Source organism: Hyperolius riggenbachi, chromosome 7 (assembly GCF_040937935.1).
Source record: "Hyperolius riggenbachi isolate aHypRig1 chromosome 7, aHypRig1.pri, whole genome shotgun sequence".
In the NCBI taxonomy this organism is placed as follows: domain Eukaryota; kingdom Metazoa; phylum Chordata; class Amphibia; order Anura; family Hyperoliidae; genus Hyperolius; species Hyperolius riggenbachi.
Window position 1 is genome coordinate 288,422,862 of NC_090652.1, and position 27,559 is coordinate 288,450,420.

Genomic DNA, 27,559 nt, shown 5'->3' on the forward strand with positions numbered 1-27,559 from the left:
TGACCGGTTGTGGTCACCTAAGGCCGAAAACCCGCTAACCAATCCAATCAGATTAATGGGTTAGATCCATTTTTCTGATCGTTCCCATCAATCTGATTAGATTGGTTAGCGGGTTTTCGGCTGTTTGTGGGCACAATCGATCCTTTCCAATCAAATACTGTGGTGATCAGAAACAATTGACAATCCATAGGATTGCCTTACTTAATGGCCACCTTTAGAGGGCTGGAGCTTGGATATCGACTAATCAAAAAAGATGCGTCTGCATTTGTTTGGTCCGATTCAAAGCTGCCCTAAAATCAGCATCCACTCAGTATTTTTAACATATCTCTGACCATTCCTAGTGGTTACTTACAGTATACTTGACAAGTACTAAATTTTGAGTATATACAATAATCAGGAAGAATCAGAATCATTTATTTCACCAAGTAAAAACAGGAGGTTGTACCCAGAATTGGTTTTGGCTCATACAGGTTCTGCAAGGATGGGCGGGAACAATGTCCGAAAGCCAAGAGCCGAGGCTGGCATGCTACAGTGCCACCAATTGTACTTGGAACTCATCTGTCATCCCTAAGGAGACATGGGGGGGGGGGGGGGGCAGAGGGAGGCGAAGGTTTACCCAGTTCTTCATGGCTGATACTGCTAAAAATACAGAATGCTGACATCTGGCAGTGCTAGCCAAGGTGTTCCAGTTCAGAAGGTGCCGTAGTGTTCATTTCTGTGGTGGGTCCCGCCTCCTGGGCAGCATTCGGCAGGGCTGTTCAAGATAATCTGGCTGTCACAGAAGCATCCAGCTGCGGCTACTTCCGGTTTAGTGGCCAGCATCATGGAGGGGCTGAACCTGAGGTGTCCCTGATGCAGTGGAGCAGCAGCAGCCAATGGATAGATGGATGGATGGTTGGAGGGAGCCGGCATCAAGTGGTCAAGGTGGAAGATCATTTTCTACACTTGTACATTATTAAGGAGTAACTTTACTAAATATACCTTAATACATAAAATTACTTATTTTTTTGACAATATTCCTTTATAAATTATCTTTCCTCACCACGACTTACATTCTTACATTTATCGCAGGTGCCAGAAATTTTACGACTGGCAAGGAGCATCACTACAATATAGTAATGGTTTAGGAGAACTTATAAAGAAGCATGTGATCAGTTTGGTCAGGTGATAACTATGGAAGTCTCTGATTCTCTAGTCATGATCATGTGTTAAAGCAGGATGTGATCACAGAAAATAAGAGCTTTGCAAACCTAACAGGTGATCAAACAAATCACATGCTACTCCATGATTTCTCCTAGACGTGTCCATTACTACTAGTAAGCAGAAACAACACCTGGTCTCCCATAATGCTCTGGGGCAAAAGGATGCATAACTAAATAGCCTAGGCTAAACATCACTGGGAGGGCAGGGTTACTTACCAATATACAGCTATATATAGATTTAAAAAATTGTATACGATGCTAAAACCAGGATAATTAATGTAAAATTGGGGATCCCGAATAGTGAAGTAAATTTTTCTATGTTGTTCGGGTGCCTCTTTAAAGAAGAACTGTAGTGAAAATAACTTAATAAATAAAACTGCTTAATTTTTACAACATTAATTTATAGTTTAATAAGTCAGTGTTTGCCCATTGTAAAATCTTTCCTCTTCACAATTTACACTGTGGTGGTGACATCATTAGTTCTGCCAGGTGATCTAATGTTCCTAACTGAGAGTTTTATGCACAGAGGGAGATACCGCTTACTTGGCAGTTGGAAAAAGCCAATATTTCCCACAATGCAATGAGGTTCACAGACAGCAAACTGTCAGGACCATGGTCATGACATCACACTGTGGGAGGGGTTTCACCACAATATCAGCCGTACAAATTCCCCCTATAATCTATTTAAGCAAAGGAAAAGATTTCTCATGGAAAAAGGGGGTACCAGCTACTGATTGGGATGAAGTTTAATCCTTGGTTGAAGTTCCTCTTAAAATGATTTGAATTTGCAGCTAAGCTCTACTTTTCTAGGCTGTCCAAAGCTTTAGGAAACTAGTTGCAATTGGAAGCCGCCAGCCTCGTGCATTGTCTGAAACGCTGGCCCTGGGGTGCAGAATCACTAGACAGTCTCTGTACCGCGTGGATGAGAGGAGTCCTTCATTGTTCTCTTCGACTCTCATATCTGTGCTTTGAACATATGTTCTCTACTTCCTTGAAGATGATAAAATGCCGCATAATTCCTCAGGTGTGACTGTAAGATCAAGCTGGATGCTGAAGAGCTCCAGGGAGAGATGAGAATCAGCCTCGCTTCTCTAATATGTCAGCCCCGTCACCTTCAGCATTGCCTGAGCCACAACGCCGTTTCTGCGATATAACGTAAAGCGGGAGACTTGGATATAAGATATCGATCAGCCGGGGAAGGTGTTCTTTAAACACTCACATGATAAGATGTCAGCAGCTGCCCTCTCGCTGACAATCGCCCCTTTGTTAGAGCAATTAGCAAATGTACCGATTTATACTAAACTCCGTACACTGAATCCTAGCTGAATGTTTCCGTCCCTCTAGAAAATATTACTACAAGCTGATATACTCTGCAGTCTCTGTTTGTAAAGGTAGTCATACAGCTAGCGATGTATGGGCAGATTTGACAAAGAGACAAATTATCTCTAATCGAATCTGATTAGAGATAAATTTGTTTTTTGTTGCTTATACACTACGGGCCGATTCCAGTTCGATTTCAGCATCAAATCTTCAGGGAATCAGCTGACTCCGCACCGCCGCTGCCCCTAATGTATAATGTGCCATGTGTGTGCATTTATACATTACCTGTCCTGTAGCAGATTCTGTGCCCATACTCCTCTGGGCAGCTCTCTGTACACGCCACTGACGCTATGCAGCAATGTCAGAAACTATGCGCCAGTAGCGTGTACGGAGAGCTGCCCGGAGGTTACAGGACACCGCACTGAGGCTGCTTTAGGACAGGTAACGTATAAATGCACACACCGGTCACATATATACATTGCAGCAGGAGTTTCATCGTCTCGTCGCTCGTTACGGAAATCGCCGCCGTACTGCCGCACACCCGGCAAACCAACTTCGGCCTGACATCTTGTGGCATGCGAGATCAACCATGCGATTTCCAGCCCAAAATTGGTCGCTTTGATGGTCGGGCATGCACTTGGCGGAACCGATTTTCATCCAATTTGATTACAATAATCGAATCGGATGGTTGATCGGCCGCCAAGTCACCTGATGTATGGCGACCTTATGACTACATGGACAATCATTCATTATGAACAGATCATCCTCAGATCTTTTAAGGAACAACTGAAATGATAAGTATATGGAGGCTGCCATGTTTATTTACTTATAACCACTTTAGGACCACAGTGTAACCCCCCCCCCCCCCCCCCCCCCCTAAAGACCAGGCTGTTTCTTTTAAAATAGGCCACTGCAACTTTAAGGCCAAGCTGCAGGGCCACACAACACAACACACAAGTGATTCCCCCCCCCCCCCCCCTTTTCTCCCCACCAACAGAGCTCTCTGTTGATGGGGTTTGATCGACCCCCCCTGTAGTTATTTATTTTTTTATAAATATTTATTGTTTTATTTTTTAAATAAAAATGTGTGTTTTTTTTATTTTTTTTCACATGCTCCCTCCCTCCGCCAGCCAATAGATAATAGATAAGATATGTGGGCAAGTTACTTGCTATAGTTAGTTTTTCATCTCAAATCCGCTTTAAAGGAGTCATCACCCAAACCAAGCACACCCCCCCCCCCCCCCTTTCGCTCCAATGCAGCAGCTCCGCTCCCAGACGTCGGCCCGGGGTCTCTGCCGGTGAAGAGGGCAACTTCCCCTAGTGCGCCTGCGCGACCGCCACTGTCAATCAAGTTGCGCAGGCGCAGTAGAGACGACCTCGAGGTCACCCTCTGCACCAGTGAGGACCCTGGGCCGACGTCTGGGAGCAGAGCTGCGGCGTGGGGCGTAATCTGCAATGGACTGGAGGAAGCCCCTGGTAAGTAGAGTGGGGGGGACTTGGTTTGGCTAATAGCTCCTTTAAGGAAGCCATGTATTCCCAAATATTAGGCAACATATTGGCCATTATACAAATTATGCAGTGTGGATTTACAGGACCCACACCGGATGTTTTTTTGGATGGAATTTGAGATCTTCTTTTGAATCTTTTTTTTTTTTTTTACATTTTTATGTCTGTACATATTTTACTTTCTAATCTGCTCATTTATTAACTAGTCTTTTTAGCATTCAGTTTGCTGTTTTACAGCCCGAATTTATTTGTTGTGTTTAATTAAAGTTGTTGAATCTGGAAATATACTTGTAGCGATTCCAGGTTCAATCTATTTTAAGTGATAAGAACATTGTAACATTTCGTCTTGGAGCTATACTGGGGATAATTGCAGAGATGGTGAGTTGTTGCTAATAATTTTCAGTTGATGAGGATAACAATGTAATAAAAATCCAGGCAGCTTGGAAACCTGGTGCATTGTGGATGCATCACATTCTCATAGGGAATAGAAGAAAGGGTGTTTTTTATTTTTTCCCTCTCGGAACGAAGGTCATTTTTTTCCTTCTCTGATGCTGAAGTTCATCTTTCATAATTTAAAGAGAACCTGAGCTGGTCAAGATGCTTAAAGAAAACGTGTAATAAAAAAAAACCCTCTGGGGGATACTTACCTCGGGGGGGGGGGGGGGGGGGTGAGCCTCTGAATCCTAACGAGGCTTCCTTCCGTCCCTCTACTCAAGTGCCAGATTCCCCCGATGTGTGGTGAGGTAAATATTTACCTATCGCAATCCAGGGCCGGTTTAAGCAACAATGGGGCCCCAGGGCAAAATAAACCTCCAAACCCCCCCGCCCCAACAGATACCCCGGAGCAAAAATCAGCATTAAGGAACCTTTTTTGCAGCTGGTATAGTCAGGGTGTGAAGCCCCAATCGGTCGGAGCTCCACATTCTGGCTACCCCAGCCTGCATGGGGGACAAGGGGTTAAAAAGTTTTAGGAAGGGGGACCCCACATAATAAAAAAAAAAAAAAATCCCACACTCTAAACATAAAAAAAAAATTGGGAAAATAGGAAAAAAATGCCAGAGATCTCCATACAGCCATATTGCGGCTGTATAGCGATCCCTGGCCAAAGCGCTGCAGCTGCGTATGGACCCCCTGGAAACCCCGTCAGGAAATGTATTGCTCTTTCTTTTGATGCACGTAAAATTACACTTTTAGTACTAGGTACTAAAAGTGACATTTACCGCATTTAAAAGTATACTTTTTTCCTTCGAAACTTTAAAATCGATTTTCTCAAAAACTATAAGGTCTTTTTGAAAAATTGTTTTTTTCCTCTTATTCCTAATGATCTCCTTAACATATTCTGCAAATTTAGGGTTTCTAGAATTTAAGATGGATTTGCTATTAACCATTAAAGTCGGCTGGTTTTTAAATGTGTATTTTTTTTCCTTTGAAACTTTAAAATCGATTTTCTCAGGAACTATAAGGTCGTTTTGAAAAAAAATTGTTTTCCTCTTGTAGCCACTGGGGGCCCCTACAAGCTCTGGGGCCCTGGGGCAGCTGTCTCCTTTGCCTCTATGGTAGCGCCGGCCCTGTCGCAATCCAGCGCAGGCGCACTAGTTGCTCTTTATTCGAACCCGATCGATCCAATCTTCTGCAAAGGGGAGGCCTTTGCACCTGCGCAGTAGAGCGGATACGATCGGGTTTGACTACTTCCGCCTAGCCCGAACGTAGAACTGCAGCTGCGTCTATGCTTGTTAGGGGAGAATTCAAGGGGAGCCAGCACTGGATTCCGGTTATTTACAAAGATCGGGGAAGCCTCATTGGGTCCCTGAGGCTTCCCCCTCCCGAGGTAAGTATTCCCCAGAGGGTCTTTTTAAATTACAGAGTCTCTTTAATAAAAAGCTTTCTACCTGCTCCGGGAGGATGGCCGAAACAGGTAGCGCCCATTACTGCCTCTCCCCGACGCTCCTATGTGTTGCAATCCTTTAGTTTTATTTTTGTGACCTTTGGGGCCACAATACTGGAAATGCAGCTCTGCACTCTCCTCCGAGAGCAGAAAGTGAAGATTAGCATGGAGGGGGTGGGGGAGAGGCGGGGAGCAGGTAGAGGAAAGCCAGCGAGAGGCTCTTGGAGGCGTTATGCAGGAGTTCCTCTCCTACAGGGAAAGCTTCTTCCCCATTACAAGCTCCTTGTCGCCAGACTCGGTGGGGGGGGGGGGGGGGTGTCAAGCGTGGCAGCGGAGCGGAGGGCACACAGGGCCATGTCCTTCAGCAGGGAACATGCCTCTGTTTCCCTTTTTTATACTAAAAACTGCCTCGGGTTCACTTTAATGCTAACATTTCTGATTACTTTACAACAGCTTGTGGTTGCATCTTTTGCATTTTGATTGTGACTTAACCAGAATTTTTGATTCGGGATGACATTTATTGGCTAAAAAAAAAGAGGTAAAAAAAAAGAAAGCTTTCAGCTAATAAACCTTCGTCAGGCTTTTTTTCTGTATACTGCAAGGTGTTAGAACACACAGCCTATATACAGTGGACATGCAAAGGAGGAGCAGTGTATATAAGCTTTGTTCTAACATTTTGTTGTATACAGGAACACAATCTGAAGAAGGCTTACCGGTATCAGCCCGAAAGCTTACTTTTTTTTTACTCTAAGTTAGCCAATACCCATCCTGATTCAAAACTTCTAGCTTTTACTGATGGCTAACATGGTACAATTCTGACTGCTATACAGGGCTGTTTTTGCATTAGGCAATTCAGACAGACTAGAGTGACACTTGCAAGAGGGGGAACCACAGAACTATTCTTGTGTTTTATGGAACTCTTATACACAACTCTTTAGGTGGGCATGCATCAGGTGACTTGGCGGCCGGTCGACCATTCAATTCCATTGTTATATTGTAAAGGGATGATATTCGGTGCCGCCAAGTGCATACCTGATCAATGATGCAACCAATTTTGAGGTAAAATCGGTTGGACCAGCTGGTTATGGTGAGCGATATTGGAACAGGAGACAAACGCAATGAAACCCCAAATGCTGTCCCCCCTAATGGTCATGCCCCCCAGTGCCCAGTGCACTATATATTACCTGTCCGTGTCCGCCGCTGGCTCCGAGCACCGTCTCCCTCCATACACGTGCCCATGTAGTTGTCGGGGTACACGTGGGCCCATGTGTGCACGCAGGCAACCACAAAGGGGGGGTATGTATGGACTGAGGATGGCACCTGGAGCCAGCGGCGGACGAGAAGAGGTAATGTGAAGTGTACTGGGCACTGGGGGGCACACTGACCATTAGGGGGACAGTATTGGGCCGGTGAGGCGGCAGATGTGGCGTCACAAGGCAGATTCTGGATCCATTCCAGCATGAAATTGATCGGGAATCGGCCTGTGGTGTATGGGCAGGCAACAGATCTTTCTCCAATCAGATTCGATCAGAGAGAGATCTGTCTCTTGGTCGATCTGCCCATAAATCGTCTGCTGTATGGGCACCTTTAGTCCCATTGCTTAACAAAAATGGCCAGTAAAAACAGGTTTTTTTTGGGCTTCAGATTCTCTTTATTACTTGTTTACCAGATAAAAATAAAGATTTATTTTTTTATTTTATGCCCAACAGTTACTCTTTAAAGAGAGTCTGAAGCGAGAATAAATCTCGCTTCAGACCTCATAAATAGCAGGGGCACGTGTGCCCCTGCTAAAACGCCGCTATAGCGCGGCTTAACGGGGGTCCCTTCACCCCTAAATCCCCCTCGGTGCAGCGGGGGAGCGCTTCCTGGTTGGGGCAGGGCTAACCGCCGCAGCCCTGCCCCACGCGCGTCTGTCAGCGCGTATCTCCGCCTCTCCCCCGCCCCTCTCAGTCTTCCTTCACTGAGAGGGGCGGGGGAGAGGCGGCGATGCGCCGCTGACAGACGCGACTGGAGGCAGGGCTGCAGCCGTTAGCCCTGCCTCCAGGAAGCAATAAATCTGCGACCTTTCTACGACACTCTTTTGCGGGGGGTGGGTTGGGGGTGAAGGGACCCCCGTTTAGCCGCGGGATAGCGGCGTTTTAGCAGGGGCACACGTGCCCCTGCTATTTATGAGCTCTGAAGCGAGATTTATTCTCGCTTCAGAGTCTCTTTAAGCTGTAATTGTTTTAGATTTGGTCTGTATTGATTGTCTTCTTCTGGATTTCCAGGACAATATCCTGACCCGTAAAGACCCAGGCTGTACATAAACTGTATTTTTATTTTAATAAAGTGTCTACACACACCTCATAACAATTACAGGAAGTGTTTGTTGTGTAAGTTCAGTGAGCTTGGACAGTGAGGTGTACCTGGCTTGGTAATAATGGATGTATCCTTTATAGGCTTGTTTTGAGAAACAGCATCATTTTTGTATATAACCTATCACTGTAATATTGTTGGTAGCAAAAAACCCTATGAGCTTCCTGTTCATAAGAATGTTTGGGGTGGGGGTGCAACAGGTGACGCCCCAAAATTGCCAGAAACAGCCATGTCTTAATAGACTGTGCATCTACAGAATACAACTAAGCACTGTCCCAGCAGAGCAAGATCATCCCCCAGGCAACCTAGGCAGCCGCTTGGGGTCTAGTGGCTGTCAAAGGGCCCACCTGCCACCTTTTTTGACCTTTCTTTGCTTCAGCTTACCAAAAGGACTCCAAATCTACTCTCTTGCCTAGCCCCCCCCCCCCCCCCCCTTACATCTTAATCCATCTCTATGTCCCATGTTCTGCTAGTGGTGTTGCTATGCAGCGTGGTGAAGCCCCATTTAATAAGTAGGTGAACAAGGCTGTGTGTTCATTGTACATGTCCAACCCATACTGTTGCTTTTTGTTTTGTGCTCTGAGCTGCACTGAATTGCTGTGAACTGGTAGATTGTCGTGAATAGGCACATTGACCTCAATTCACTAAGCAGTTTAGACCAGTCTACAGATGGTTTTTAGTCTACTGATGGTTTTGGTATAATGTTTTAGACCTGTTTTTAGACCTGGCCTAACATTCAGTAATTACACAATTCACTAAGGCAAACAAGGAGTAACCACGCCCTCTTTTTCTGACAGAGATTAGACCAGCTGATTTCTGTAGGTAAAGTAGTTCTGTGAGGTATTTTAGATGAGAGGATGGAACCTTTTGAATTAATTATGCAGGAATTCAATTGTATGCAGAGTAGAGCTCATCAAAGGAGAAGGATGTCAGTCATAGCTACTTGTTTGTGAATTGCATCTTCTGATAACTTCCCCTGCTTTCCCCACCTAATTGCCAAATGGTTTAGACCAGATCTAAAAACAGGTCTAAAACATTTGGTAATAGTGAATTCCCCTTTGATGCAACTGACCAAACCATCAGTAGACTAAAAACCATCAGTAGACTAGTCTAAACTGCTTAGTGAATTGAGGCCATTTGTCTACTGTAGGTTTGGTCAATTGCATTAAAGGGGAATTCACTATTACCAAATGTTTAGACCTGTTTTTAGACCTAGTCTAAAACATTTGGTAATTAAGTCGGTAAAGCAGGGGAAATGATCAAAAGATGCAATTCGCAAACTATGCCTGACATCCTTCTCCTTTGATGAGCTCTCCTCTGCATACAATTAAACTCCTGCATAATGAATTCAAAAGGTTCCATCCTTACATCTAAAATACCTCACAGAATCACTTTACCTACAGAAATCAGCTGGTCTAAGCTCTGTCAGAAAAAGAGGGCGTGTTTACTCCTTGTTTGACTTTGTGAATTGTGTAATTACTGAATGTTAGACCAGATCTAAAAATTTACACCAAACCATCAGTGGACTAAAAACCATCTGCAGACTAGTCTAAACTGCTTAGTGAATTGAGGCCATTGTCTTCAATAAGGAGAAGCAACCAGCAGTTATCTGGATCATCTTTATCAATACCCGTCACTTGTAGTGTGAACAAACACTCATTCTTAAAGTGTACTTGATCTCAGGAACACTTAAGCAAACAAAAACTATTAGCAATCTATAAAGTGCTATTTTCTGAAGATAATGATTTTTCCTCTGTCAACGTCTACAGAGAAAAGCTGTGTAGTGCTTATTCACTGCTTGACCTTGCTGTGCCCCTTTAGTGTAAACACTTTGCTCTCAAGGAAACACAGAGGTAGGAGTAACTTGTTAGTATTAGACAGATATATGGGGTTAGAGTTTACATACAGGTGTTTAGTGTTGAATTAACTCCCCCCTCTTATTTCAAATCACAGGCCTTGGAATACTCAAGGGTTTTCTTTACAGTGAAAAACCGGGAGAAGCGTCGCCAAGGACATTGGATTAATGGGAAAGCCAGCGGTTTGAAGCAGGCACATTATCAATGTTATCACAGTACTATTATAAAAGCACTATGCAGTAAGACCCCCAGCATCCGGCACAGGCGGGGATTGCCCGTTATGTGTGTGCCGGATGCTTGACTTCTAAAAAAATAACATTAACCTACTCCGTTGCCGAGCTTTGCCCATCAGAAGCGACTTACCAAACCTCAAGGTGCAAACTTCTACACTTCCTGCAGCTCTCACCGGCTTTTCTGCATCATCCGTGTACGACTTCCGAAGTGTGTAAGTAACCCAAAACGGGTCACCATGACATGCAGGGACGCATGCCTGCACACAGGAAAGCCGCTGAGAGATGCAGGAAGTGTAGAAGACATGCCCAGAGGTTCGGTTAGTGACTTCTGCTGCGCAAAAGCTCTCCAAAAGCCAAAAGTCCCGCCCCCATTCTCCTCATCAGGCATGCAGGTTGGTTGAGACTTCCAGATGTCTGAACTCCAGATAATGGTGGTTTTACTGTATATAAATTATATATGGTGGGGTGCGGCCTTGTTAATCATCATGATTTTCCTACATAAATCGTTGGTTGTTACGATAAAAAATGTCAGTTAAATATGTCATGTAGGAGACACACACACTGATATTTGAGAAGTGAAGTGAAGCTTATTGCATTTACAGAAAGTGCGCAATAATTGTTTAAATACAATTAGGCAGGTGCATACGTTTGGGCACTGTTGTCATTTTATTGATTCCAAAAACTTTAGAACTAATTATTAGAACTCAAATTGGCTTGGTAAGCTCAGTGACCCCTGACCTACATACACAGGTGAATCCAAGTATGAGAAAGAGTATTTAAAGGGGTCAGTTGTAAATTTCCTTCCTCTCTTAATTTTCTAAGAAGAGTAGCAACATGGGGGTCTCAAAACAGCTCTCAAATGACCTGAAGACAAAGACTGTTCACCATCATGGTTTAGGGGAAGGATACAGAAAGCTGTCTCAGAGATTTCAGCTGTCTGTTTCCACAGTTAGGAACATATTGAGGTAATGGAACAAAACCACAGGCTGAGTTCAAGTTAAGGCACAAAGTGGCAGACCAAGAACAATCTCGTATAGATGGAAGCGACAAATGGTGAGAGCAGTCAGAGTCAACCCACAGACCAGCACCAAAGACCTACAACATCATTTTGCTGCAGATGGAGTCACTGTGCATCATTCAACCATTTGGCACACTTTGCACAAGGAGATACTGTATGCGAGGGTGATGCAGAGGAAGCCCACAGCACAAACAGAACCGCTTGAGGTATGCTAAAGCACATTTGGACAAGCCAGCTTCATTTTGGAATAAGGTGCTGTTGACTGATGAGTTATTTGGCCATAACAAGGGGCGTTACGCATGAAGGAAAAAGGACATAGCATTCCAAGAAAAACACCTGCTACTTCCAGTAAAATATGGGGGGTGGTTACTTAATGCTGTGGGGCTGTGTAGCCAGTGCAGGGACTGGGAATCTTGTCAAAGTTGAGGGACACATGGATTCCACTCAGTATCAGCAGATTCTGGAGACCAATGTCTAGGAATCAGTGACAAAGCTGAAGCTGCGCCGGGGCTGGATCTTTCAACAAGACAACAACCCTAAACACTGCTCAAAATCCACTAAGGCATTCATGCAGAGGAGCAAGTACAACATTCTGGAATGGTCATCTCAGTCCCCAGACCTAAATATAATTGAAAATATGTGGGGTGAGTTAAAGAGAGCTGTCCATGCTCAAAGCCATCAAACCTGAATAACCTAGAGATGTATTGTAAAGAGGAATGGTCCAAAATACCTTCAAGCAGAATCCAGACTCTCATTGGAACCTACAGGAAGCGTTTAGAGGCTGTAATTTCTGCAAAAGGAGCATCTACTAAATATTGATCTCATTTCTTTTTTGTGGTGCCCAAATTTATGCACCTGCCTAATTTTGTTTAAACAATTATTGCACACTTTCTGTAAATCCAATCAACTTAATTTCCCTTCTCAAATATCACTGTGTGTGTCTCCTATATGATATATTGTAACTGAAATTTTTTATCGTAACAACCAACGATTTATACAGGAAAATCATGACGATTAACAAGGTTGCCCAAGCTATCGCATCCCACTGTATTCCTATGGCTTCCTCCCTTCCTGTGGGAGATAGCCATAGTTCACCCTCCCCTTCTAGCAGTTCCCGTGGTTTAGGGAGGAGGAGGAGCTGCTGGCGACCCACTGTGTGAGAGCAGCCACATAGCCAGAAGAGTGGCTCTAGCGAGGAAGAGGAGGGGAAGAGAGAATGGAAGAGAGGAGACACTCAGGCTGCAGGTGAGTATCTGTGTTTATTTTTATTATAGGTGGACACCAGGGATTTGGGGGTACGCTGCGCTTGTGGGGGGCCACAAGTTAGGTGGGCCTAATTACTTTACAAGGGGTGGGCTCGGTTTCTATGCTTGAGAATGGTGACTTGGGAAGGGGTTGTATCTACTTATGTCTGGATGAGGGAACTATGACTAGTTATGTTTGGGGATTTGAGAGGTGGCTAGCTTCATTATTTTTGAAAGATTACAGGGGAATCTTCTTATGTGTGGATTTAGGGGGGGCTCTGGCATATATTTGAAGATTTGCCTAATTAAGTTTGATGATGGGGAGGTCTGCCCAATTATGTGGGAATAGCACCCTTTCTCTAAGGCAGACTCAAATACAAAATGGGCCAAAACTGAACACTGGGTCCTAGTCGCGGGCCAAACACAATGTCTACTGGCCACATTCCTCTCCTATAATGTTCCCTGGTGTCTAATGGTCCCCCTTCTGCCTCTATACAGTTCCTTGGTGTCTAGTGGTCCTCCTCCCTCCCCTATTTAGTTCCCTGATGTCTAGTGATCATCCCTCCCCATAGAGTTCCCTGGTGTCTAGTGGCCCCCACCCTCCCCTATACAGTTTCCTAGTGTTTAGTTACTTCTCCCTACCTCTTCCATATGGCTTCCCTGGTGATACCGGGCTTCACCTCCAATATAGCTTCCCTGGTGGGCTAGAGTGGGCCAAACATAATTCAAATTGGGGAAAGCACTTGGGGGCCAAATGTAATGGCTCTTAGGGCCAGATTTGACCCGTGGGCCGGAGTTTGACATGTATGCTCTAAGGGATCCAGAGCCATGCATCTTCTTACATTTGTCCTTTAACTGTTGGCTGAAATGGTCAGAAACAAACATTGTGACTGCTAAAAGCTGAATCTCTAGTACTTTAGGGTTTTTTAACTTCCAGCCCCTGCAGTACTTCTGCTCAACTGCTAGTGTTAACAAGTGACCACTTATTTACTAAGCTTACAAAGTCAGCGCTCCAGAAAGCAGTCGGATCTGCTATTATCATGATTGCTGGCTTGTGCTTTGTGACTACACTATACAACTTAGTCCTCAAAGATCAAGTGCAGGCAGTTTGCTTTCACTGGCTTACTTCTTAGAGCCCAAGCAAACTCAAAACTGAACAAGTCTTATGCTCAAAGCAATCATGTTGATTAGGATGAATAATAAGCATTCTCTTTAGAACAGACCTTTTTTCAGATTCAGAAACCCATTGTGTATCTGTACCTGCTGCAGCTGTGGGCTTGCTTTGCCTCAATAGATCTTTGTCTGATTCTCCGCCAGCGTAGATAAACAGGTCAAAATGTTCAGGATTTTGAAGGCATCGTATCTGAACACGAATGGTGCCCGATGGAGTAAAAATCACATTTTTGGAGTTATTTGGAGCAGCCAAAAGCAACAAATAGAAATGGGAAAATATCCAAATGCCCGTGGTTGCTTGAAAATAAAAGGTGGTAGGGGGTGTATAGCAATGGGAAGGGCCATTATATGCGCATTGGAGGACAACAATAGAAAAGACAACATTTAAATTAAAGGACCACTATTGCAAAAAAATTAAACATTTAAAATACATGTAAACACATACAAATGAGAAGTATGTTTCTTCCAGAGTAAAATGAGTTATAAATGACTTTTCTCCTATGTTGCTGTCACTTACAGTAGTTAGTAGAAATCCCATGAAATCGGCAGGTTTTTGACCAGCCTATCTCCTCATGTAGGATTATCAGAATTTAATGTATTATTCACAAAAGCACTCTTTGGAAAGGATATATATGTTACGGCTAGAAGTGGCCGATTTGACGTCGGCCAAAGTCCAAAATGCTGGGAATTTCTGACATTGGCCGGCCAGTTCTAGAAACGGCCAAAGTCAGTCGGCCAAAGTCCAAAACACACAAATCCCAGAACATCCTGGGTCCCTAGTACCCCAAAAAAGTGCAACGCGTTTCGCAAACCCAGCCCGCTTCATCAGGCAATAAATGTGGGGACAAAACAGAATTTCGGCAATAGCAGGTGTAGCACCTCAGTCAAGAAATTGTGTTTTGTCTCCACGTTTATTGCCTAATGAAGCGGGCTGGGCCTGCGAAACGCGTTGCACTTTTTTGGGGTACTATTTAATAAATGTGATTGCTACTATTCAGTCTTTCGTGTCTGCTTTATGGAGGTGAGTTCACCACTTCCTCCCAGCAAATTTTAAAGTTTTTATCCGCTTTTATCCTGCTGGCGCCTCTGTTCTCCTACTGCTCTTATCCAAGTGTTTCCCTGCACCAAGCTGGGTGCTGGACTTTCATATTATGACTCTGGTCTAGGTTGTAAAATAACAAGGGACACCCATGCTAACCTAGAAATAAAAAACACATATATAAGTCGATAAAAACAGGGAACACCAAGAGCCCCAATAGTGTAATTCGTACTGGACAAGGTGGCAATAAGTTTGTATTGCTAGATACTCACAAGTCAGGGTCACCAGCAGGCAACCACTGTAAAGGCAGATGGGGAGATTGTCCTGACCCCACTCAGGATTAAGAAGTCGCTCTCTGTAGACAGGAAGAAAGGGTAGCAACCCTCCACCAAGGGTGGACTTAAAATTGTATACAATGAACAGAGGCGCCAAAAGTATAAGATTAGATTAAATGAGCTTAAAAACCAACTTAAACGGCACAATTGAAGGAGGAAGTGGTTGTCTTACCTCCCTCAAGCAGACACGACAACGAATGCGATTCAGACAGTCAAACACATTTATTAGGAACTCCAAAAAGAAATGCAACGCGTTTCGCAGGTTCAACCCCGCTTCATCAGGCAATATAGGGAGGAGTATCAAACAATCTGCACAAGGATTCAAATTAAGTCAAATGTGTTTGACTGTCTGAATCGCAGTCGTTGTCGTGTCTGCTTGAGGGAGGTAAGACCACCACTTCTTCCTTCAATTTTGCCATTTAAGTTGGTTTTTAAGCTCATTTAATCTAATCTTATACTTTTGGCGCCTCTGTTCATTGTATACATATAAGTCGATAAATACTAGTTCTACTTACATAACAGATGTATTGCACTGTCCACATTATAATTCCTGTGAGTTTTATAAAGGAAAAGCAGAGAATCCTATTCTAGGGAGTTTCCATCTTGGTTACCTTTGAATGAAGTTAATTCTGACATCATTTCCTTCCTCACTAATTTTTTTCCTCTTGCTAATTGTGTATTTGTTACCTGCCCTCCTCCCAAAGTCTGCAGACACTACCACTGAGGTCTATACTAGGAAGTGCACTGTCTTATGTCATTAGAAGGAGGGGGAAATAAAGGGAAGAAGAAGAATATATTATAGATAAAAAGACGCCCAGCATGCAACAGTTTTGCCAGCCGACGGCAATGGCAATTAAGGGGCCAGTGCACCTAAGGTATGTGATAACTCCAAACCATAACAGCAGAAAAAGTTTTTAAAGTTTTGAATGCAGAATTAGCATCTTTATCACTTAATACGCTCAGACCAGTTGCTGTTGAAATTTGATTTTTATGGTGACAATCCCGTTAATGTTTTTCACTCATTTCAGATACTGAGCACGGATGTTGTAGATAAGATAAGCAGGACCACCCAGGCAGCAAAACACTTGTCAACATTGGTCCACAACTGTTCCTGCATATCTCTGCTGATGGGCGAGGATGACAATAAGCAGCTGATAACTGTTGGCGGCTGGGTTGGGAGCGTGTTGTTTTTGTCGCCTCTACCAAGATGTTGCTGCTATGCAACTTCCTCATTATTCCCTGATCCTGTTGTCTCTCTCTGCTGGTTCATGCTTTCAATCCATATGGCCTCAAAAATTGATACAATTATCAAAACATGTTTAAAAGGAGGAAAGTTATGGACTTTCCAACAATTACCTGATTCACGTGGCCTCCTTTGAATGTTCCCTATAGCTGCAGTCTACTTAAAGCGGGATTGTCAGCAATAAAATCAAATTCCATTTACCCACTGCTCTGTGTTTATTATGCAGTTTACAACCTGACCCTGCATTGCAAGCATTCCAATATAATCATAAATGTTTCTGCTATAATTAATCTTTTCTTAGTCAGCCTGGCTCTATTCTGGTACATTGCCGGGGAGAGGGAAACTTGGTATCTCCCCTCCCACATTCCTGCTCCTCACTGATTGGCTGAGAGAAGTTCAGTGTGACTTGAGGCTGAGAAGAAAAATACACCTCACCACTCTGTAGAAGCTGCTGAAATCTACACTGTGCCCACGTGTTTACAAAGCAAACTAGATATGACAGTGCAGTGTCGAGGAGAAAAAAAGAGTAAAGGTGGAAATTACTTCAGTTAGAGGCAGTAAAGATGGAAAATGCCTGAGACAGTTTTCTCTTTATTTACTATATATAATTTACTGAAATAAAAATGTGGACAGTACAATACATATGTTATGTAAGTAGAACAAGTATTTATCTACCACCTTAAGGCCAAATCTGCCCACAATACACCGCTCTCTTAGGCCTGGTGCACACCAAAAAACGCTAGCAGATCCGCAAAATGCTAGCAGATTTTGAAACGCTTTTTCTTCTTTTTCTGTAGCATTTCAGCTAGCAATTTGCGGTTTTGTGAAGCGTTTTTGGTGTAGTAGATTTCATGTATTGTTACAGTAAAGCTGTTACTGAACAGCTACTGTAACAAAAAACGCCTGGCAAACCGCTCTGAAGTGCCGTTTTTCAGAGCGGTTTGCGTTTTTCCTATACTTAACATTGAGGCAGAAACGCCTCCGCAATCCAAAATCTGCAGCAGCCCGGGAGTATGCGTTTCTGCAAAACGCCTCCCGCTCTGGTGTGCACCAGTCCATTGAAATACATTACCCAAGCGTTTCCACATCCGCACCCGCAAGCGGATCGCAAACCGCAGCCGAACCGCTCTGGTGTGCACTAGGCCTTACTTTTTGTCTGCCGCTAACCAACAACAACCCAACAGTGCGCTTAGTAACTGTACATCTTACCTGTACATCATACAGATGGGCACGTCCTCACAGTCTCTCTCTTCATACAGGGTATCTGGACACTGCTGACCTCCATTCATAGCTTCCTGTATAATTATCCTGTATCGCGACTGCCGGATCACAGAGCTGTTTCCTGCAATGTGAATGAATATAGCTATTATTATTTCATACCTCCCAACTTTGTAAGATAATACAAAACACACACAAAACAAAGAATTCACAAGAGACATGTTTTCATCACATCGTAGTGCTTTTGTTATGAGCTAATAGCAGACGCACAACAAAGGGATCATGATTTTTGGCAATTGTAATATTGAGCGGGTGAAGAAAGGGGGTAGACTGGGGGCCAGGTAGTCCCCTCTCCTCCTCCCAATCCCAGAGCCCTCTCCCACACTGCCCTGTAGCTGCAGAGTAGTGAGGCAGAGCATGTTACTTTACCTGCAGAGTAGTGCAGCAGAGCATGTTACTTTACCTGCAGAGTAGTGCAGCAGAGCATGTTACTTTACCTGCAGAGTAGTGCAGCAGAGCATGTTACTTTACCTGCAGAGTAGTGCAGCAGAGCATGTTACTTTACCTGCAGAGTAGTGCAGCAAAGCATGTTACTTTACCTGCAGAGTAGTGCAGCAGAGCATGTTACTTTACCTGCAGAGTAGTGCAGCAGAGTATGTTACTTTACCTGCAGAGTAGTGCAGCAGAGCATGTTACTTTACCTGCAGAGTAGTGCAGCAGAGCATGTTACTTTACCTGCAGAGTAGTGCAGCAGAGTATGATACTTTACCGGTAGAGTACTGCAGCAGAGTATGATACTTTACCTGCAGAGTAGTACAGCAGAACATGTCACTTTACCTACAGAGTAGTGCAGCAGAGCATGTCACTTTACCTGCAGAGTAGTGCAGCAGAGTATGATACTTTACCGGTAGAGCACTGCAGCAGAGCATGCTACTTTACCTGCAGAGTAGTGCAGCAGAACATGTTACTTTACCTGCAGAGTAGTGCAGCAAAGCATGTCACTTTACCTGCAGAGTAGTGCAGCAGAACATAATACTTTACCTGCAGAGTAGTGCAGCAGAGCATGTTACTTTACCTACAGAGTAGTGCAGCAGAGCATGTCACTTTACCTGCAGAGTAGTGCAGCAGAGTATGATACTTTACCGGTAGAGTACTGCAGCAGAGTATGATACTTTACCTGCAGAGTAGTGCAGCAGAACATGTTACTTTACCTGCAGAGTAGTGCAGCAGAGCATGTCACTTTACCTGTAGAGTAGTGCAGCAGAGTATGATACTTTACCGGTAGAGTACTGCAGCAGAGTATGATACTTTACCTGCAGAGTAGTACAGCAGAACATGTCACTTTACCTACAGAGTAGTGCAGCAGAGCATGTCACTTTACCTGCAGAGTAGTGCAGCAGAGTATGATACTTTACCGGTAGAGTACTGCAGCAGAGCATGCTACTTTACCTGCAGAGTAGTGCAGCAGAACATGTTACTTTACCTGCAGAGTAGTGCAGCAGAGCATGTCACTTTACCTGCAGAGTAGTGCAGCAGAACATAATACTTTACCTGCAGAGTAGTGCAGCAGAACATGTTACTTTACCTACAGAGTAGTGCAGCAGAGCATGTCACTTTACCTGCAGAGTAGTGCAGCAGAGTATGATACATTACCGGTAGAGTACTGCAACAGAGTATGATACTTTACCTGCAGAGTAGTGCAGCAGAACATGTTACTTTATCTACAGAGTAGTGCAGCAGAGCATGCCACTTTACCTGCAGAGTAGTGCAGAAGATTATGATAGTTTACCGGTAGAGTAGTGCAGCAGAGCATGTTACTTTACCTGCAGAGTAGTGCAGCGGAACAGGTTACTTTACTTGCAGAGTAGTGCAGCAGAGCATGTTACTTTATCTGCTTTACCTGCAGAGTAGTGTAACAGAGCATGCTACTTTATCTGCAGAGTAGTGCAGCAGAGCATGTTACTTTACCTACAGAGTAGTGCAGCAGAGCATGTCACTTTACCTGCTGAGTAGTGCAGCAGAGTATGATACTTTACCGGTAGAGTACTGCAGCAGAGTATGATACTTTACCTGCAGAGTAGTGCAGCAGAACATGTTACTTTACCTACAGAGTAGTGCAGCAGAGCATGTCACTTTACCTGCAGAGTAGTGCAGCAGAGTATGATACTTTACCGGTAGAGTACTGCAGCAGAGTATGATACTTTACCTGCAGAGTAGTGCAGCAGAACATGTTACTTTATCTACAGAGTAGTGCTGCAGAGCATGTCACTTTACCTGCAGAGTAGTGCAGAAGATTATGATAGTTTACCGGTAGAGTACTGCAGCAGAGCATGTTACTTTACCTGCAGAGTAGTGCAGCGGAACAGGTTACTTTACTTGCAGAGTAGTGCAGCAGAGCATGTTACTTTATCTGCTTTACCTGCAGAGTAGTGTAACAGAGCATGCTACTTTATCTGCAGAGTAGTGCAGCAGAGCATGTTACTGTACCTACAGAGTAGTGCAGCAGAGCATGTTACTTTACTTGCAGAGTAGTGCAGCAGAGCATGTTACTTTATCTGCTTTACCTGCAGAATAGTGTAACAGAGCATGCTACTTTATCTGCAGAGTAGTGCAGCAGAGCATGTTACTTTACCTGCAGAGTAGTGCAGCAGTGCATGTTACTTTACTTGCTTTACCTGCAGAGTAGTGCAGCAGAGCATGTTACTTTACCTGCTCTACCTGCAGAGTAATGCAGCAAAGCATGTTACTTCTCCTGCTCTAATGGCAGTCAGGTCCATGCTCCTCGTCTCTCTTACCTGCAGCCTGACACGGTGAAGTCTTGTATCTCTGCTTGGCTCCCAATCACTATCAGGAATCGTAAGCCGGTACGAGGCTTCCCAGCATCTGGCTGTAGTTAAGATTGAGGAGGTGTGGGCCCGGCCTCCGCTGAAACAGGTATAGTAACATGCTCTGCTTTGCTACTCTGCATTCTGATATTAGGAGGAGAAATTTCCTACACAGTCTACCTAAAGAAAAGGGAAGGAAGGAGAGTGAAGCGGGCAATTTGGCAGCCTGCTAGCAACAGAGGTTTGAGCGCTGCCACAGGCACCTATTAAAATATCGGCATTGAGGGAAATTTTGGCACTTGCGGCACCTGATAAATAGCAGGCACTGGCACTCAATTTATAAGTTCTCCCTGAAAATAAGCCCAAGCACACCTTTGGGGGGGGGGGGGGGGGGGGAGGAATTAATATAAGACAGTGTCTTATTTTCGGAGAAACACGGGTATCATACATCACACAGACCACGCACAATGCGTACACAATCTGTGCTGTATGAAACCCAACTACAAACCTGCAAACATCCTCCCTCTAGAAAGCAGTTGCATAATATACTTCCCTAGAGATAGCTAAATGACACATAACTACCTACACTCATCACAGAGTCATTAGATTGTGTGTGGAGTACGATATATCTCTCCTTGTACTAAAACTATGACATTTCAGCTCTGAGACCCGTGTTTTCCTGTAAGCGAGCTCAATGTGCCAGGAAGCAGAATAGGGGTATGGCCTGGCTCACATAAGCGTTTTTTTGCGGATCGGAACCGGAACGTATACTGTACAAATGGAACGGATGTGAAAGGATCCAATGTTAACCTATGGATCCATTCACATGCGTCCGTTGGTACGGATACGTTCCGTATGTTCCAGTCCCCGGATTGAAAAATTGCTGCAGGCCCTAATTTTCCATACCGTTCTGCCCAGCGGAACGGATCCGGACAAAAATGCAGCAGCATTGGGGCAATGGGAAACGGAACGTTTCTTCACACTAGTGAAGAAACGGACCGTTCCACGGGGGATGGGGGCATGGGCCGACACGAATCTAGCGACGGGAGTGTGAGGGGAGGGTGCAGCAGCTAGGCGGGTGGGTGAGGGAGGGTTTATACATACCTAATTTTCCGTAGCAGCCAGTGGTAGAGGCTTCCATCTTCTTCCACGTCATGTGACTACATGAAGCGCCATGTGACTAGTCACATGAAATGCTGTGTAGTCACAGCGGAAGAAGAGGAAGCCTCTACCGCCGGCTGCTATGGAAGATTACGGTAGGTATGTATTGCTGAGTGAAAACGGATCCGATCAATCATTGATCAGATCGGTTATCTGTTTTCACTATGTGAACCGGCCTGCGGACAGAGCCATCCGGACCCGGTAAAGTGGAGACCGAATCCGCTCACCGGATCCTTTTGGCTCAGAACGCAGATGTGAAACGGGCCCACTTAAGGACCAGGCTCATTTGCTGTGATCTGTGCTGAATGGGCTCTCCAGCCCACAGCACAGATCGTGTTTGAGCCAGGGTGGCCAGACTTCCCCCCCTTTTTTTCCCACTAGGGGGGATGTCCTGCTGGGGAGGTCTGATCGCCGCCGGCTATCTTTGTGTTTTGCGGGGGGGGGGGGGGGGGTTATCAAAGCGGAGACACCCTCCGTGGACTGACATGGATGTAAAACCACTGATGACCAGCCGCCGCCTATCGGCGTTAGGCGGTCGTTAAGTGGTTAAAGGACCATTACCATGAAAAATTGTAAAATGTTAAATACATGTAAACACATACAAATAAGTAGCATGTTTCTTCCAGAGTAAAACGAGCCATACATTACTTTTTTCCCATGTTGCTGTCACTTACAGTTGGTAGGTAGAAATCTGGCAGAACCGACAGGTTTTTGAACTAGTTCATCTCTTCATGGGGGATTCTCAGCATGGCCTTTATTCTTTATAAGACAATCCCTGAAAAAGGATTCATACAAAGATGCTGGCCAGCCTCCCTGATCGCTGCACACTTTTCTTGGCAGTTGGACAGAGCAAATGCCATTCACTAAGTGCTTTTAAAACTAAACAAAACCCTGAGAATCCCCCATGAGGAGATGAGCTAGTTCAAAGCCTGTCAGTTCTGTCAGATTTCTACTTCCAACTGTAAGTGACAGCAACATAGGAGAAAAGTAATGTATAGCTCATTTTACTCTGGAAGAAATGCACTTCTTATTTGTATGTGTTTACATGTTATATTTTAAACTCCTTTTGTGTGCACCAGGCCTTAAAGAGGATCTGTAACATCAAAAGATCCCCTGGGGGGTACTCACCTCGGGTGGGGGAAGCCTCCGGATCCTAATGAGGTTTCCCACGCCGTCCTCCGTCCCTCAGGGGTCTCGCTGCAGCCCTCCGAGAATAATGACGTCAATATTTACCTTCCCGGCTCCTGCGCAGGTGCTCTGACGGCTGTCGGCTCCGAACTACACGGAAATACCCGATCGCCGTCGGGTCTGCTCTACTGCGCAGGCGCAAGTTTCCGGCGCCTGCGCAGTAGAGCGGACCCGACTGAGATCGGGTATTTCCGTGTAGTTCGGAGCCGAAAGCAGCCACAGCGCCCCCGCTGGAACCAGCAAAGGTAAATATTGAACTGACAGTCGGCTCTGTCGCCGGCTGTTCAGAGGGCTGCAGCGAGACCCCCGTGGGACAGAGGACGGCGTGGGAAGCCTCATTAGGATCCGGAGGCTTCCCCCACCCGAGGTGAGTACCCCCCAGGGGATCTTTTTGACGTTACAGAGTCTCTTTAAAGTTGATTTTGTTTTGGGAGAGGAAAACTAAAGAAATCCACAAAAAGATCACTGACTGCTGTATGTAAGGATGAAGTCCCCTCTTATGACAAAGTGAAACAGGCTATGGACATTCTGGATGCGGTGAGACATTGGCCTATTAGTTACAGCTACCCTTCAGCGATTTCTGTAGAGGGCAGCACTTACACCTGCTTCAGTGACTACTCCCTGATTGCTGCAGGGGCAAAACTACAGGAGGGCAGCCTCTGCAACCACAGAGGGGCCCAGAGCTGAAATGGGGCTCCAACTACTACATCCCTCCCTCTGATAAAGGGGTCCATCCATCAGATCGGGTGTTTTTGTGGCTACACTTGTTATGGGTGTGAAGATTATGATGTCCACACTTGTTTTATGACCCTTGTGAGATGGACCTCCAAGGCTGTGAAGGTCACCAGAGGTAGGTAAGGTAAAGGATGTGAGCACTGGGGGAGGGGGCATCAAAGTTTTGCTGGGGTACCCCATGATTTTGTAGTTACGCCCCTGGTATGCTGCCTTGGGTAACTTTCTCCAACAGTATATACAGCAACTTCCTAATACTATCATAAACACAACCTGCGCTCTGCTAATGATCAATTCCTCCCATTCATCCCAATGACTCCTTTCCACTCCAACATACAAGATTTCCCATGTGCTTCTCCTAGCCACTAGAACTCCTTCCCTAAGTGTAGGTTACCATCCCTAACCTTTGAACATTTTAACTTTAAACACAACCTAAAAACTGTTCTCTTCTGGCAAGTACAGTATATAGTGTGACATAAGCCCTTTAATCCATCTAGTGGCCCACCAATGCTTGTTCCCTATCTACTATATAAGGCAGTTTTATCTTATACTGTATGTAATAAATATTTGTTGGTTGCTATGGGCAACCACACTACACCTTTGTTCGGCACCATATTACAGATTGTGTGATAACTTGACACTCATCACAGCAACAGCACAGGAGATAGAACTGCTTAGACGTCTTCAAAGTTTCTGGAATTTATTCGGGAAACTGATATACAGATGTGTTCAGCAGCAATCTTATGTTCATTACCTCAGCAAAGCAATTGGTCTGTAGTAAGTCATCTTTAGCATTGCGGCTCTTGGTCTATGCCTTGTGAATAGACCAGGCTTTCTCTTATGGTATGTCTATACTAGTTGCACTTAGCGTATATACAGCATACAGATAATGGAAGTTACATGAAGGTAGGAAGTTAATAGAAGTAAAGCCTCTACTGAGTTAAATGTGATATCACCCAGCAGGGACGGATCAATAACCCATTGCCTGCTATTGGCTGATAAGAACACGTGATAGCATGACAAGCACAGTCTTTACTGCGCATGCACTGGAACATTCCATTTTCCAATGACCTGTTCCCTTATTCTTAGGAGAACATTGTTTTCTGTTCCCTGGCTATTGTTTACCTTTAGCAAATATGAAAACACTTGATGTTTTCACTACCACAGCCTGGAAGTCTGTACATCTCGAGCGGATATGTGCTCTGGCCTTGTGGCGTCACAGCACAATGTTCTACTCAACCTTAGAACTGTAATTCCTCCAAATATCCTTATGTCCTTTAAAGAGACACTCTGCAGAGTAAGTCTTTTTCCTAAAACCAGTTATGTAAAGTGACTGAGGGCCAGGGGCGTAGCAATAGGGGTTGCAGAGGTTGTGACGCATCGGGGCCCTTGGGCCAGAGGGGCCCCGAAGGGCCCTCCATCAACTACAGTATTTGCTCTCTATTGGACATGTGCTCATAATAATCACTTCTATAAATGCTTTGAATAGTAGTAATCATTAACAAGCTGTTCCCCATCCCCTTCTTGCACCTCTGACACTGTAATTGCCATTGGCAGGTTTTGGTGCGCTGTATCAATTTATGTATAGAGTGCTTGGGGGGCCCCATTGTAAAACTTGCATCGGGGCCCAGAGCTCCTTAGCTACGCCACTGCTGAGGGCTCCGAATTTAAGCATATCATACTTAAATTCCAACACTGTATACAGCTTACTGGATTCTCTAAAGCCTCATACACAGGCGTTATGCTTCTCGGCAGAGACAGTCAGTCACCGCTATCTCTGCCAAGCACCTAGCATGTGTGTAGCATCTTAAGTGTGTTACCAATTGTTCTACAGCTTACCACTCCCAATAAAAGCCACTCCGTTATCCTTTTTACTCCCTTCGTAGCAGCAGAATGAGTTGTGGGGCTGTGGCTTAGGTGGCGGGGCTTAGTTTGGGGGCGTGGCTTAATCAGGGTTATGGTGCCCTCCTGGAATGCCTATGCCTAAAAATGCCCCATTTTCCTGCTTTAGAATCACTTGAGTAGTAGCACTTCCTCTCCCATAGGCAGCTTTAATATTCTGCGCATGCGCAGTACCAGAAGATCACTACTGCGCATGCTCCTGGTAACGAGAGCGCGGTCAGGGTGTGCACATGCGACTGCCCACGATCGGCCAGCTTTGAGGGGGTCACCACTGCTTGCTGAAGGGTCCCAGAAGGACGGAGAGGGCACAAGATGAATGCAGGGGGCTGCAAGAAACCCCAGGTAAGATAAACTGTTTTTTTAATTTTTTTTTCTTTGCTTTTTACACTTAACACTTAAATAACCCTTAAAATGAAATTACTAGAAGCAGTTTTAGATAAAGTGAGGCCCTCTGCAAAAATGACTGTAGGGACATTCTTATACTGTTCTGACAGTAAACTTGTGATCTCTTCAGTCCCTGACTTATGGAACCCTTAGGGGGCTTGGGGCCCTGGGGAATTGCCCTATTTGACCCTATTATCCCTTTTACACCCTTCATAGCAGCAGAATGAGTTGTGGGGCTGTGATCTTGTAAAAACAGGTGACATTCTTTAGGCGTGTGTCTGCCCCTTTACCTCTGGTGTTTACCCATAACCACTTGAGACTAAGCTTGAACGGGAACGGGAAGTGAGAGGAATACAAAAGCTGGCACAGAATGAACATGCAGACCAGATGCTCTGGTGGCATGACACAACTAAAACTAAAAGCTCAGCTAATAAAAAAATATTGTGCGTTTTCATAGAATTCCACACCACACTAATCCTTCAACCAAAGAGTGTAGTATGGTATAAAGGGTTCATTTATTGGTAACAAATAGAAAATATTATAAATACATGATTGGAGTGTCCAAACTCCCAGAAAACCCACCCCCACAAATCACACAATAAAACCTTAAACATTGGGGAGACTGCCCTGACATAATAGTGGTCATACCCCAGAAAATGAATGCTGCAGTAATACTATTTGGACATATGACTTATCCTCAGTTAGGCTGAAGTGAGGGATGTACTCAGACAGCAGAGCAAAGAGTCCCATTTGCAGACTCCTCAAAGTAAACTGACATCCCTTCAAGCAAAATTAGCCACAGTTCAAGTTCATCAGAAGAAATCCCACCCACTGGACAACCTAAATCGGCGTATAGTAATGAAGCAGCAGTGGTGGTAAGTTAATGAAGCAATCACAGCAGCAGGAACATGCGGGTGAAGCAAGGCAATCGTTATGGATGTTATGCGTAAATAGGCGTAAATACAGCTTTAAGCGTTATAACAGTTCTTGTTGACTGTTTGCCTAAAAGCAATTGCTTACAGGTCCATGTATCGGCATGCCCGATCCGAGTCCCATATTGAAGCTGTCCAGTAAGTATAAAGCCTTTCTGGGGTAGACATCCGTGCTGGCAATGTCCACAGATCCACAGCGGTATGTTAGCAAGTAGCAGTATGGCGCGGGACGCCAAAGCGCCTCCACGCAGAATTTCCGTCAAGCTTGCTGAAACAGGGTATGACGTCGGCAGTCTCCAGACTCCGCCCACTGACCGGTTTCGCGCAAGCGTGCTTCCTCAGGGTGTCAAAAGCTCAGCGTGATAACCAGGCAACTGGTATTATTTATAAGGGAATGAAGATGGCAGCCTCCATATTCCTCTCACTCCAGGTACCCTTTAAATCACACCTGACCTGAAAACAAACTGATGAGATAAACTAATTGTATCTATCCTCCTACTCCCAACATTTTTATTTTTTTTAACCCGCTGGGCGATAATCCCAAGCCGAGCTCGGGGTAAGCCGCCGCGGAGGATTTCTCAGGCCCTGGTGGGCCGATTTGCACAATTTACTTTGCTAGCTGCGTGTATATACCAATCCCCGCCGCTTCGCGCTGATTTGCCACTACCCGCCGTGCGGCGCCGCCCCCTCCAGACCCCGTGCGCAGTCTGGCCAATCAGTGCCAGGCAGTGCTGAGGGGAGGATCGGGACTCCCTCTGACGTCACGACGTCGATGACGTCATCCCGATCGTTGCCATGGCAACGGGGA

The 27,559-nt window shown here is 44.9% G+C and overlaps 1 protein-coding gene across 3 annotated transcripts in view; it reads right to left on the reverse strand.

Annotated features, from left to right (window-relative positions):
- Nucleotides 1-27,559, reverse strand: part of THSD7B (thrombospondin type 1 domain containing 7B) — a 733,248-nt gene that overhangs the window by 357,559 nt on the left and 348,130 nt on the right. For all 3 annotated transcript variants that reach the window (XM_068245888.1, XM_068245890.1, XM_068245889.1), the window contains one exon: nucleotides 17,619-17,751. In XM_068245888.1, coding sequence (XP_068101989.1) covers nucleotides 17,619-17,751 — 133 coding nt within the window. The remainder of the gene's footprint in view (nucleotides 1-17,618; nucleotides 17,752-27,559) is intronic.